This window comes from Trachypithecus francoisi, unplaced genomic scaffold, assembly GCF_009764315.1.
Source record: "Trachypithecus francoisi isolate TF-2019V2 unplaced genomic scaffold, Tfra_2.0 Lachesis_group18, whole genome shotgun sequence".
Lineage (NCBI taxonomy): Eukaryota > Metazoa > Chordata > Mammalia > Primates > Cercopithecidae > Trachypithecus > Trachypithecus francoisi.
Window position 1 is genome coordinate 71,399,640 of NW_022681463.1, and position 13,917 is coordinate 71,413,556.

At 45.4% G+C, this 13,917-nt stretch overlaps 1 protein-coding gene across 2 annotated transcripts in view; it reads left to right on the plus strand.

The window, feature by feature from the left end:
• The first annotated feature begins 888 nt into the window (after nt 1-888).
• SIAH3 (siah E3 ubiquitin protein ligase family member 3) overlaps nt 889-13,917 on the plus strand; it is a 90,301-nt gene continuing 77,272 nt past the window's right edge. For both annotated transcript variants that reach the window (XR_004428850.1, XM_033176960.1), the window contains exon 1: nt 889-1,165. Coding sequence is in view for 1 of the 2 variants with exons in the window: in XM_033176960.1 (XP_033032851.1) it covers nt 1,031-1,165 (135 nt within the window). In the remaining variant the exon portion in view is untranslated. The remainder of the gene's footprint in view (nt 1,166-13,917) is intronic.

The following is a 13,917-nucleotide window of genomic DNA, read 5'->3' on the forward strand; positions in this document are numbered from 1 at the left end:
ATGTGCATCCTTAATTTCTATTTTAATGTCTCCAACAATCTAGTGGTTAATTAGCAATTTGCTGCCCACCAATATGCAAATGAATGACAAGCAAAGGTTCTCTGCATCTGTAATTATTTTGTTGATTTACAAGCCTCTTTCCTCTCAGTGTAGGTTTTTCTGTGTGTGTGCATTCATGCATCAGGGATATCATTATTTTTTGAAGCATAGTCTGTGCATTTTTATCCTTTAATACTTTCAGACTTCAGTAATCACAGTATTTTGAAAAAAAGAATATATATATATATAGTAATACATATATATGTGCTTCCCTCCACCCCTCAACTCCAAATGCATTTGTCAGGGATTCTTTTCTTTGATAAAGAGTGGAGAGTAAGATTTATCAAGGGGCTGTAATCCAAATTGCAGAAAGTCAGAACGCAAGATTGAAAGATACACATTTTTGCTGCTGCCAAGTCCTTATCTGGAATCAGAGTCTAGTAATATTTTATTTTCTCCCAAGCAGCTCTGGTGAGTCGAGCCACGATCTGCGTTATCCATCTGCCTACTTTGGAGCGGGGTGTTGTACTATTTGGCTGCTTAAACGCTTTACGTTCTTGCCAGGGCATTAAGAAAGACTCTCATGTTAAATTAAGTCAATTAATAAATGGAGACACATTAAGCAATCAATTTTGTCAGCCTATCTCCCCAGCATTAGGTATGGTTGGCTGTAATCACAAGATAAATGCAATGTGCTGATCTATGGTAATGTTCAATAATACGTTCTCCGCCAGGTTCAATTCATCAGGGAGTTTCGGTAGGGAAGGCATTTGTTATTGGCTGTCTCTGCACCTCAAGGATAACATTTCTGTCCTTTTGATTGGCCGCCTCACTGCTGCAAGATTCTAACCGTCTTATTTTGATGATGAATATGAAGGCGCGCTAAGCCGGGCTGGAGCGGAGTGTCTCAGAGGCTGCGCTCCTTCCAGAGACCAAGGACACACAGCTTCCTCCGCTGCCTTCCCGGGCCAACAACCCCCCAAAAGTTGTGATGCTTTTCTTTACCCAGTGCTTTGGGGCTGTATTAGATCTCATTCATCTCCGATTTCAGCACTACAAAGCTAAACGGGTTTTCTCCGCTGCCGGGCAACTTGTCTGTGTCGTCAACCCCACTCACAACCTGAAGGTGAGTCTCTGTGTCATTTTATCTTCACTGGGCTCAGGTTCAAGTCCTTTCTCGGAGGCGGCAGCGACCCTCCGGTGAGCGCGTGCAGCCCTTTGCAAAGCCAGGTCGCGGGGGCTGGGACTGTGTCTGGACCCGTCGTGTTTGCCTCGGCTCACTCTCGCTCTCTAGGTGGCTGGGTGCTGTTAGTAACCGAGCGTTGTTTCCCTAACTGGCAGGAAAAATTGGATTGATGGTCTGGTGTCTTTCCCCGATGCTGTCAACCTGAGAGTGGCGTGGGGGGCAGAAGTGAGGGTGGTGGAGGGAACAGGGGGGCGTCCCCATCGCTCCCCCTAATATTTGTGGGCAAGTGCTCAGGAGACAGGATTTGAAGTTAGCCAAATTGCTCTCTGTCCCATGTGTTGGGAGAGGTGGTCAAACACGAGGATTTTAGAAGCCGCTGCGGGGTGAGGAATCCTGAAACAGGGACCTGGAGGTTGGTGGGGGTGGGGGAGGGTTCTTTCTGCAAAGTGTTTGTCCTTGTCCTCGGACTCGTGTGCGTGTGTGTGTGTGTGTGTGTGTGTGTGTGTGTGTGGTGTCGGGAGGATTTTGGCTTATTTCCTTCCTGCTGGTTAGATGCGCTCCTTGTACTGGAGCAGGATTTGCCTGGATTGTGTAATAATGAAACCAGCTCCGAGCTGCCGCCGCGGCTGCCTGGAGCTCCCTAGGCAGCTGAGTGCTGGGTTGCTCGTGGCTGCCTAGCTGCCCCGCGGCCTCTGCATTTGTACCCTCAGGTCAGTGCCCTTTTAGAGACCAGACAAAATATGGGGTCCGGCAGAGCCGCTAAACATCACAGCCAAGACTGACCGGGAAAGGAACGATGGGCCACTGGCTGGGGTGGTAGGGAGGAGGGGAAGTCAGGGGAGTGGGGGCTGGGGAGACGGTGAAGCTGAACTCCCCGGATGGGAAACTCAGCACCTTATCTTTCTCCTAACATAAAAGGTGGACTCGTTGGAAGTTCTTTTCCTGTCCTCCTGTGTAAGACAAGACTGAGTGCCGGGGGGAGGGGCCATGTCTGCAGCGCCCGACAGTCCCTGTGAGGATAGATCTGTCCTTCTGACCACTGCTGTTGGGGAGGAAGAGCATTGCCTGTTGTCCATTACTTTATAAACTCCCACAGCCAGACTATCCTCAGCTGCAGCGCCGCAGGTCAGCGCTGATGGGTATCCCCACTCCTAGAAGTTCCGCGGAAAGACAGCTGCCTGGAGCTGCTGGGGCTACATGCCAAGACCAGTTCTGGTGGAAGAGCGATGGACTGTCCTGGGACCCCTATGGTGCACCTGACCTAGCATCTGACTCTCTCTGGTACCCCAGCTGTGACGAATACCATCGCATGCAACTGTTCACACCTGTTCTTGCTTGCGAGCTCTTTCCTCTCATTCCACTATTTCTTTTCTTCTTGTATAATTTAGTTTTATAAATAAGAATTCACACCAGTCACCCTTGGCAAAGCAAGTATATAGCATACACATTAAAATATAATTCTGAATTCCATTTTATGGCCACTTTTGAGACCGCATTCAAACTTCCATTATTTTGTCACTTTGCATTAGTTAGTTCCCTGGGGCAAGAAATTTTGTTTACTTCTGTTTTGTATTTTAATACCTTTAAAAATTGCTTATGAGACTTTAGCATTTCTGAAGTTTGAATTTATATGGTTCATTGACTGCAGCTGATGATGGAGAATAGCGAGGTGTTAAGGCCTCTGTGTGGAGTCAGAGGAAACCACTTGTGTGTATTTCTCAATGATGCCTGCCTGGGTATTGACAAATCATCTTGCCGCCCTGACCCAGGAGTCCAGAGTTAGCGTTGGAGGCCTTGAGTCAGCTCTGGCCAGCTGTGTGAACTTAAACGCCTCCTGCACCTCTTTGAGCCTTCCCTTCCTCACCTTTTAAATGGGCTTATGAACATCTACCCTTTCTCCGCCTCAGCTTTTGACTGAAGAGAGGTATCAGAGGTGTTTCACAACTCTCCTCTAAAAATGATGTATGTTATTGTATATATAATTTGTAGAGTTCCAATAGCAAATTCAAAAGTTGTCACTGAACACATTCAGGCAATTTAGAAATCAGATAATCAGTAACATAAAAATGGATGACATGCTTTGAGAGGCCAGGGCTCACTTTTTCACTTACACGCTTATCTGGCTTTTCATTTCCCATAAAAAAACACTCAGGGATTTTTGCTCAGAGGAACATCACCCCAGATAAAGCAAGCTGAGTGCTGCTAATGTCCCCAGGACGTGGAATGAGGCACACAGGATTTGGAGGGGGCTCCAGGTAGGGCAAGACCTGGAGGGTGCAGGCGGCCCATCAGGTAAGTTGTACCCCCTTCTCAAACCTAAGGGCTGATAGTCATTTGCAGAGCTTTAAAAGGACTAACTCTATAGGAGCATCACTGCCCCACTGCTTGTATTAAAAAGCACATGTAACCTCAAAAAAAATCTCCTTCTAAACACTAATTTGCATAAACAGACCACGGAAATATGCCTTGGATGTAATAAGCTGTGATCTATGTAATGAGGAGGAATGTCCTTCTTTTTTTAAAGGAAAAAAAAATTCTGTGGCAATATTAACCCAGAATAGCTATTGATCTGCCGTGCTTCCCCACACTTTGTATGACAGGCCAGTACATGAAATGGTGACCAAGGACAGAGAGACTACAACCTTGCGTTCAATTTTCTGGGTTGCGTGTAGCTACAAAGAGGGCTGGGAAGCTTGTGTTTTTCTTTGTGGAAGCATTTATGTGTTTTATCCTTTCCTGGGCTTTCCTGAGAATTAGAACCAACAGCATTTTAGAACCTGAGGCAAGTGCTGAGTTATCATCAAAATTCTCTTACAAAGCAAAGAAAATTGTGTATTTGCCATGCTTCTATAGGTCACCTTCATTCTCAATCTTATTATAGTGATTACTCAGTAACTGGGGATTCCTTCAAGCAAGCTGATGCCTTTCCTTCTAAATGGAAGGCAGAGCCTTCCTGGGGACATCAGATCCTCTGGTTAAAGCCATTACACCCCTGAAGCTCACCCTAATTAAAAGGGACATTTAGAGTAGCCAGCCTTGAACATAAGAGACCTCAGCTTTCAGTGAGTGCCAGGCAGTGGAGTGCAAACAAGACCTTTTACCTCAGTCTCTGTCTCTGTCTCTGAGGACCACTTGCACAGATTAGGGTTCCAAATGGTGCCCCCACTTTTTTCCACCCTGTGAAAAGTGACCGTCAAGGAGCCAGCTCTCTTGGCCGGCTGCCCTCTGCTTCCTCATTCACAGTGGTTATTGAAATGTGGCGAGCAGACTTCAGGCTGGCGCTCATGAGGACGCCTGCTCCTGGTCCTGATTCAGCATTCCTCTCTCCCTCCTGTCCTTTGCTTGTTTCTAAACCAAGAAAGCCTTTCTCTCCTGGCTCCACTCCCACTGGCAGTAGCTGCTTCTACAGTGTCCTGCCCTGGGCAGCCCTGCCTTCTTTTGCACCATCTGCAGAGGTGCCCTCTGAGGGGAGGATCGGTCAGTCCCTGTGCCCAGGTTTTTCCAGAGAAGGCTCTGTAGTGCTAGCCAGAGCCCTTCTGGCGTCAGTCATGAGCACTTCCCAAGCAGGCAGTAGCTAGGCTGAGGCTGGCTGAGTGGCTTCCTCCTCTTAACCACAGCCTTTGATAAACAAGTTTCTGAAAGAAGAATAGCAAAATGCTTTCTGGCAAACTTCCATGAGGCCCTCTCTGATACCTCCACCCCGTGCCTGCACCACCCCAGACAACCCCATTAACCTTGGGTTACAACAGAAACACACACGTGCACGCACACACACACACACACGAACACATGGAATGGGAGGGGCATATGGGACAACCGTGGCTTTAAGTGCCTGACAGATATGAAATCTAAAGCTAGGGCACTTCAGTACCATTTGTTGATGCATCCATGTGCCTTTCATTCTAAGACCAACCTATGTGGATAAATGTGTATTGAGTGGCAGTGGGGAGGGTGGGAGCTGTAAGGAAGAGGAGGAGGCAGGACCGGGAAAGGAGAGATGTGAGATGTGTGCCCGCCTTTGCCATTTATAGGATAATCTTTGGAAATCCCGTGCTGCACCCAGCTTTGCTAACTCTGTTTCACACAGCACAGCAGGCGGCTGAATGAGAGGTAAAGACCTGAGCATTGTCTTTAGAGATTTAGAGGTGGCCTTTGGAGTGTTCTGCATGAATACCTACTTTAAGCAGTTAAAGGCTTCCTACAAGATTGTTTAATAGCTGATATGTGGGTTACTCAGTTCCTCTCCACACAGTCACCTCTGACGGTCCCATTCCCAGAGCTCTGGGCATTTCACAGTCTTCTTTCTCTGTCCAGTCTGGAGTCACTTTGCCAGAGGGGCTGGAGAAAGGGTAAGGAAGGGGACCCCAAGCTGGTGGGGGTCACTGTGCGAGCGTTATTCTAAAGGCTTTGCAGCCTCTTCTGGCCCATGGGTTTCTGTGAATATTGTATGACACTCCACTCTGCGGGCTCAGAGCAGTCGTGCGGCTTTTCTGGTTAATGGTGATTGCAAATGAGGCTCCTGAGTCACATAACGGGGAGGCCCAGAGCCCGAAGCAGTAATTTGGTTAGCCGTGTACCAGTGATTTGTAGGGGAGGCTGAAGCTGGCGGCTGTGAGGAGGTGAGCCGATTACCTCTGTACTACATTGATCCAGCAGCCTCGAAGCAAATTTGGTGGAATTCTCTTCACCATCATCCCTCAACCTGCAGGGACTGTTTGAGAAAATTAGAAAATAGATACTGAAAGCTTTCTTTGAAATCCACAGAGAGGTCTGAGTTATTTGGATGGCTTCCCTGGGGTAAGATGGATTCTTTTCCTAGCAATTAACAACAAGAAAAAAAATTAACTGTGGAGATATTTTACCCTTAGCAAAGTCATCTTCATCCACTAGCTGTGTTCCTCCAAAGGGAAACAGTGACCTGGTTAGACACAAAATGTCCGGTGGAAGGAATCAACCCAAAGAATGGAGACCTTACTGACAAAATTGAGACTAGAAATTAGGTCTTCTAGGTCGAGTGCGGTGGCTCACACCGATAATCCCAGCACTTGGGAGGCCAAGGCAGGTGGATCACCTTAGGTCAGGAGTTTGAGACCAACCTCCAACGTGGTAAAACCCGGTCTCTACTAAAAATACAAAAATTAACTGGGCGTGGTGGCAGGCACCTGTAGTCCCAGCTACTTGGGAGGCTGAGGCAGGAGAATCGCTTGAACCCAGGAGGTGGAGGTTGCGGTGAGCCAAGATCGTGCCACTGTACTCCAACCTGGGCAACAAGCGCAAAACTCCATCTCAAAAAAAAAAAAAAAAAAGTTAGGTCATCTAACATCAGATCTATATTCCTACACTGCCCCAGGTTACCTTCAAATTATGCTAAGCTAAAAGTCCCTTCCTCCAGATGCATGGTGTGAGAGTGAAAACTTGCAAGAGTCCCCTTCCTGTACCCTATCTCCCTTCCCGGGGCCAGCAGCATGACACCCTGGGCTGCACCACACACCTTGCCATCTCCCCTTTACCACAGCCACATTTTCTTCACAAATTAGAGCTTCTAAGTCATCATCCTTCCTTAATCCCTCACCCCTTCTATGAGTTTGGGCCATAATTTTGAAAGACACAATCTGAATGTTGAAATTGGGAAAGATGAAAGTCCCAAAAATATAACTATGGAAAAAAGCTTTTTAAATTTTAAGACCCTTATTTACATTTTTAAGAGAAACACACAAAATACAACAGAGTGTTTTATAGGCCACTTAACACAATAAAAGAGGCAATAGTAACATACATATTTTTGCAAGCATAAACACTCAGATATACTAACAACTGTAGCATGGGGATAAGTTATAAACAGACAAACTATATTCATAAAGAACTAGATCAAAAGAGAAATGTATAAATGCATATTACTATGGTTGGTAATTGTGTGCACCCAGCTTTATAACTGTGGCTATCTGAAACACTATGATGGACAACGTAAATCTTTTGATGGATGGCTCAAAAACCAGCGAGTCACCATTGCATGTGCAGTCATCCAAACCACCGAGATCTCAAGAAATTGTATCTTTCACAAATGCAGATGTACAGAAAGGACAGCTCTTTATTTACCGAGGAAGTTTCAGCGTTTTTACACACACGCACAATGCCTATACACAAGGTCAACATTGTGATAATGCACTTTCCTGGAGTCAAATTTGCAAAAAAAAAAAAAAAATCCGCAAAACAAGAGAGAACTCTCTAAAAGTCTTTACACAATGTATACATCTATTATTGGAGACAATACGAAGATTAAATACATAGCATAGTATATTGGCACTGTGTGTGAAAGGGCAGAAGTAATACATGATTAAATAATTTGGCAGGCGAGTTTTTTTGTATCTTTCACCTGCATTTTCACTTCTTCTAGAATCTTCAAAATAGTCGCCGCACTTGTATTTGGAGAGTGGTTGTGGTCTACAAATTTTATAAGTGTATGCTGTCCACTTGAAAGTTTGATTATTGCTGGGCCATTGCAATTAAATGATTTTCTGCTATCATAGCACCATGTAATTAGCTTTTAAACTTTTATCTTTCACCATTAAATAGCTTCATACACTTAACTTATCACAGCATTTTTGTGAGGGGTCAATTTCACAGATCTCTTCCATTGTGTTGTAAGGAATGTATAAGAATGAATGATATTCTGCTTCCCCAGTACCAAATCTGTATTAGGGTTCTCCAGAGAGCTGGAACCAATAAGATATGTGTGTATACGGATGTATGAGAGGGGATTTATTAGGGAAATTGGCTCATACGATTATGACTGCTTAGTAGTCCCACGACATGCCCATCTGCAAGCTGGAGACCCTGGGATGCCAGTAGCATGGCTCGCTGCAAGTCCGAAGGCCTTAGAACCAGGGAAGCCAATGGTTAACTCTCATTTAAATGTGGTTGCTGGTGTAAGTCCTGGAGTCCAAAGGCTGGTGAGCTTGGGGTTCTGATGTCCAAGGCAGCAGAAGAAAAGTCTGTCCCGGCTCTCAGAGAGAGATTGATTTGTTTTCTGTATTTGTTTCTCCCAGCCATCAGCCAATGAGATGGTGCCCACCAACACTGAGAGCAGCTCTTCCCCAGATAACCCACTCATACTCACACACTAACCTCCCCTGGAAACACCCTCACAGAAACACCCAACATAATGCTTTACCAGATTTCTAGGTATTTTTAAATTCAGTCAACTTGACACCTAAAATTTAGTTCACAAGTCCACAACTTAGCACCCATACGCATCTCCTTAAATCATACTTAATTTCCGCATAAGACAATAACAAGGTAATAGTTCTGCCTAACACGATACAACTAACATGGTGCAGTTATCCTGCATATAACCTAAATGTACCAATCCTTTCTCCAGATTTTGACTTTCAGAATTTTAACATTTGGGATTTTAATCTTTTGGGAATGAGATTTTTCAGGATTTTAGACTTTAGGGATTTTGATCTTTGGGGATTTCAACTTTTAGGATTATAATGTTTGTGATTGTATCTTTTGGGATTATGACTGGCACCAATTGTTAGCATTGTCATTATGATGAAAGCAGCTACTCAAAGCTGGCTTTGACTCCCCACACGCCTCACCTGGCTGTCTTTCTCTGCCTTCTCTTCCTCTCTGCAAACTTTGGTGCTTGCTGTTTCTTGGTATTTTATGAGTTATCTTTGGCCTTGAAGAGAATTGTGAATAGAACAATTTTTTTGCCTCATGTGAAAGTCAGATTTGTCCTTAATGTTTAGCTTCAAAGAAAGCATGGAACCCCGTTGGGCTCTGAGCCTGGAAGACAGGCTGGGTCTCAGGAAGACACTCATGCCTGCATGGGACAGGAGCTGAACGAGCTGGGGCCTGTCATTCACAGAGCCAGGAGCCATGCAGATAAATCCCCTTCTCTGCTCATCCTGAAAACGTGCCCCTCATGACTTACGCATTCCTTCTTTTCATTAGCAGAGGCTCGAGTGAGCACGTGGGTAGGTGGCTCTGTGAGGGGTATCTGATTTGAAGGGTATATATCTGCGGGCTCAGTGACGCCACTCTGAGATTCAGCAGGGTAGAGAGACAGATGGAGGCAGAAACTGCATGTCCCTGTGAGGCTGTGCATTTCCTCTCTGCCCTGCAGTTCGCTGCACCTTGAGGACATAGCTTCCCTCTGAGCGGGGCGTGGATGACAAGGGAGATGATGCTCAGTCCAGGCTGCAGCCTCTGGACTCAAGGAAGGGCAAGACAGAACCCCTAGATCCTACTGTCATCAGAAAATTAAACATTAATGAGCTAAGCCCTAGGCCTGAGTTCTCTACACTCCAACTTGAGTTTCTACACACACACACACACACACACACACACACACAGAAATAATGGCAATTCTGAGATGCTCCCCTGTGTGGGCCCTGAGTGGTCTCTGAATAGAAGTGTAAGATCACAGAATGCAAAGCCCAGTGGGTGGGGAAAACTGGCCCCCAGCACAGTGGAAGAACAAATAGAAACAAAACCCTTCTTCCCCACCCAGTCTGTAACCAACCAGCCTCAGGAAAGAGGTCAGTGGAGAAAGTGGTGTTGGGAAAGAAGAGAAATGTTTTAGTTGAGGACCTAAAGTATGAATTTTGGAGTTAGATCTGGGTTTGAATCCAATGTTGCATTCCTTGGATAATATCTTTGGCCTCCCAGAGTCTGCATGTCCTCCCCTATAAAATGGTTGTTGTAAAGATTAAATAATATGATGTGCAGTCCGGGCACAGTGGTTCATGCCTATAATCCCAGCGCTTTGGGAGACTGAGGCAGAAGGATTCTTAAGCCCAGGCGTTCGAGACCAGCCTGGGCCACATAGTGAGACCTCATGTCTCCAAAAATATAAATATTAGCAGAGCATGATGAACCCCACACCTGTAGTGTCAGCTATTCAGGGTGGAGGGACTGAGGTGGGATGATCGCTTGAGCCCAGGAGGTCCAGGCTGTGGTGAGCCATGATTGCACCACTGCACTCCAGCCTGGGTAGCAGTGCAAGATCCTGTCTCAAAAAATATACATACGATTTACATAAAGTGTTCAGCACAGCACCTGGCATATTATAATTACTCCATTAACAGTAGTTATCATCATTACTAGTAGATGAGTCCTGCAGAGATGTTACCTGATGCACGAAATGTGACCCAAGTTCCTTTGCCTAAGTTTAGGTGACCAAACTTTTACTCCAACTGTATGTTGGAGGGAAGGGGGAAGATACAGCAGTAAAATGACATACCTGTTGAGGACCATGCTTTTGAAGCACACAGTGTTTAAGCTGAGAGCCAGAATAATGTTCTAGTTCAAGGACCCAGTCTAACAAATGTGGTTCAAGGGGATGAAGTGACTTGCCCCAGGTTCCCACTGATGAGGCTCCAACAGAGCTGGGGATGGCACTTTGGTTAAGGACATTGACTCTATAATATGTCCCCATGACAGTGCTGGACCTCTTCCCAGAGGGGTCTTGTTCTCAGGACCTTGTTAAGGTATAAACCAGCTGGACAACAGCGGGGCATTAAAAAGGCAAATGGTCCTTGTGTCTCTAGTGCTGGCACAAATATATAGTGAGAGACAGGGATGAGGCTCCAAGTGAAGTCACCAAACCCTTGCAGCCATCGTCCCAGACCTTCAAACAGCAGGATGGATCCAAACACTACATATTCATCTTGACTATGGCACCATCAGAAAACAGATCAGAAGCAAACATAATGTTTTTACCAGAAGAACAGAGTCTTTGTGGATAATTTAGAATTGTGGTCTAACTGGAAATGTCAGTTTTACTTGCAAGATGCTATATCTTGTAATCATTTCTTGGTCCTTTAATGTATTTTTAATCAAGAATAAATCCATGATAAGAAGGGAACTGCACATTGCAGAGCTGTTTTCAGCTGTGGCACCAGCACTCCAGCAAGGAGAGTGTAGCCTGAGAAAGGAAACGGTAGGCCCTGGCTCCCCAAGATGAAAAGGACATGATCTTCTGCAGAAGAGATGGGCCACTGCAGCCCATGCTTGGAGAGGGAGGGCAGGGTTAGCTTGGCATTAGGAAGGCCCCGTAGAGATGAAACCAAATGCAGATCAGTAACACAGATTTTACAAAAGACTGGTCAGCAAGCCTTGCCACCTGCCAGCTTCATAACCAGACTTCATGGCCCCTCGGATCTAACTGCTACGACTCTGCCAAGATGTGCCAGGGAGTCCAGGGCAAGTGGCCACTTGGAACTTCGGGTTCCCGCTGTGTACTTTAGGGATGTATGATGACTTATACTAGGCCAAGGCGGCTACACATCCTGAAACCCTGACAATAGTTTTCTACTGTATTAGTTACACACACAATAAAAGCAATAATGATAATAACCACAAAATGCTACATCGAGGAACTATGTTAAGTGCTATTACATTTAATCATCACTGGGAAGTAGTAAATTATTATCATTCTCCGTTATACAGAATATCAAAACAGAAAAAGGTTGAAAAGCTTACTCAATGTCACCCAGGTCTTTGTGGCAGAACCTTTTTTAAAAATTAAAATTCTGTGCTTTAAAGCATGTCTTGATATGTCATCCCTCAGAGTTACTTTTCACGACAAACAACTGAGCCGACATGCTTGGCCTTAGGATTAATATTGAGTATATTTCACTTTAAAACGCTGAGCCGGGACCCTGTCTTATTCATTCTGTGTGTATAAACGCACACAGAGATGCTCTGGCTCTGGGCGGACCATCTTGGTAGCATCCTCTGTGCTTCTCTATGCTGCCTGGTGGGATCAAGTTCCTGTGGCCTGCGCAATGACTTGTTCCCTTCCTCCTGCTTGCTAGAATAACCTCCCAAATTTACCACTGCATCCAAATCCTTATCTCGGGCTCTGTTTTTGGGGAACCCAAATTAAGACTATGTGTATATTTTTTAACTGCCTAACATTTATTGAGCACTTACTAAGTGCCAAGTACTGTACTAAGTGATTTACCTGAATTGCCTTTTAAAAAATCCTCAGGATAATTCATTAGTCTATTTCCAGTTTACACATGAGGAAGCTGAGGCACAGAGAGATGAAGTAACCTGTCCAGAACCCATTCCATGAGCAGCAGAGTTTAGCTCCTGGTCTTTTTTTGTTTGTTTGTTTGTTTGTTTTTGAGCCAGAGTTTCCCTCTGCTACCCAGGCTGGAGGGGAGTGGTGCGATCGCCACTCACTGCAGCCTCCACCTCCTGGGTTCAAGTGATTCTCACGCCTCAGCCTCCCAAGTAGCTGGGATTACAGGTGCACACCACCACTCCCGGCTAATTTTTGTATTTTTGGCAGAGATGGGGTTTCACCACGTTGGCAAGGCTGGTCTTGAACTCCTTACCTCAGGGGATCCACCCACCTCGGCCTCCCAAAGTGTTGGGATTACAGGCGTCGGCCACAGCACCCGGCCTAGCTCTTGCTTTTAACCTTGATGTTGAGCTAGCTCTCCTTCCTGATCATAGAATTGGTTGTCTGGAAGCTTCTACAAAGAGCTAAGCCCTCCAAATTCAGGCTTGGTACAAATTATGATTTTTGTTTGTTTGTTTCTTGAGACGGAGTCTCGCTCTGTTGCCCAGACTGGAGTGCAGTGGCACGATCTCGGCTCTGCAACCTCCACCTCCCGGGTTCAATTGATTATCCTGCCTCAGCCTCCTGAGTAGCTGGGATTACAGGCGGGTGCCACCACGCCTGGCTAATTTTTTGTATTTTTAGTAGAGACAGAGTTCCACCATGTTAGTCAGGATGGTCTCGATCTCCTGACCTCATGATCTGTATGCCTTGGGCTCCCAAAGTGCTGGGATTACAGGCGTTAGCCACCGCACACAGCCTAAAAATTATGACTTGTATACAATATTTCTGGAAAATCTTTGCCACAACTTTATGTAAATGCCCGATTCAAAATTATCCTGTAGGAAAGGAAGTTTGTGCTCTATGACCATGTTTTTTTAAGAAAGGAGTTATCTGGTTTAACAGGTGGACAAAAATGTCTGAAACTGGGACTGGTCTCCAAATCTGGGCCATATGATTGTCTTGTCATTATCTAACAGTGGACGCTGGTTGACCACATTGGAAATGCAAATGCTCTCTAAGCATTCACATACTATGAAACAGGCTGCTTTTTCTCTTAAAAAAAAAAAAAAAGAAAGAAAGAAGTCTATTTATACAAAGCAAAAATGGCCTTTAAGAGAACGTGGCTTTTAGCATGTAACACCTGTTCTCTAAGAGATCCACAGGCCTTTTGAAATTTCCTTTCTCATTAGCAGTCATACTCTATAACGAAATTTTTTTTTTTTCTAAAATCAAAGAGGAACGAAACTTTAATGACCATTTCCTACGTAATTTAATTCAGCTTCTACCTTGGTTTCTGGTAAATGCTTCCCCTTATGCCCTTCCAACATTTTCTTTTTCAAATACTGCTGTGAGAAGAACCGAGTGCAGGAGGCATCAGGGTGAGAGGTGGGCTTCTAGAAGGAAAGTGGGATGATGCCTCCAAGCCGTGTGTCCAGGTCGAAAGCCAGAGAAAGGAGGCACTGTGTCCACATTGACCCTAGAAAGCAGGAGGAAAACACTCAGGCAGGAGCCAAGGAGGGAGAATCACCAAAGGAGGTCTCAGAGCCACCTCATTAAACAGCACTGATATCTGGGAAAAGTCACCAAGGGGTGCAGAAGGCTCACAGGA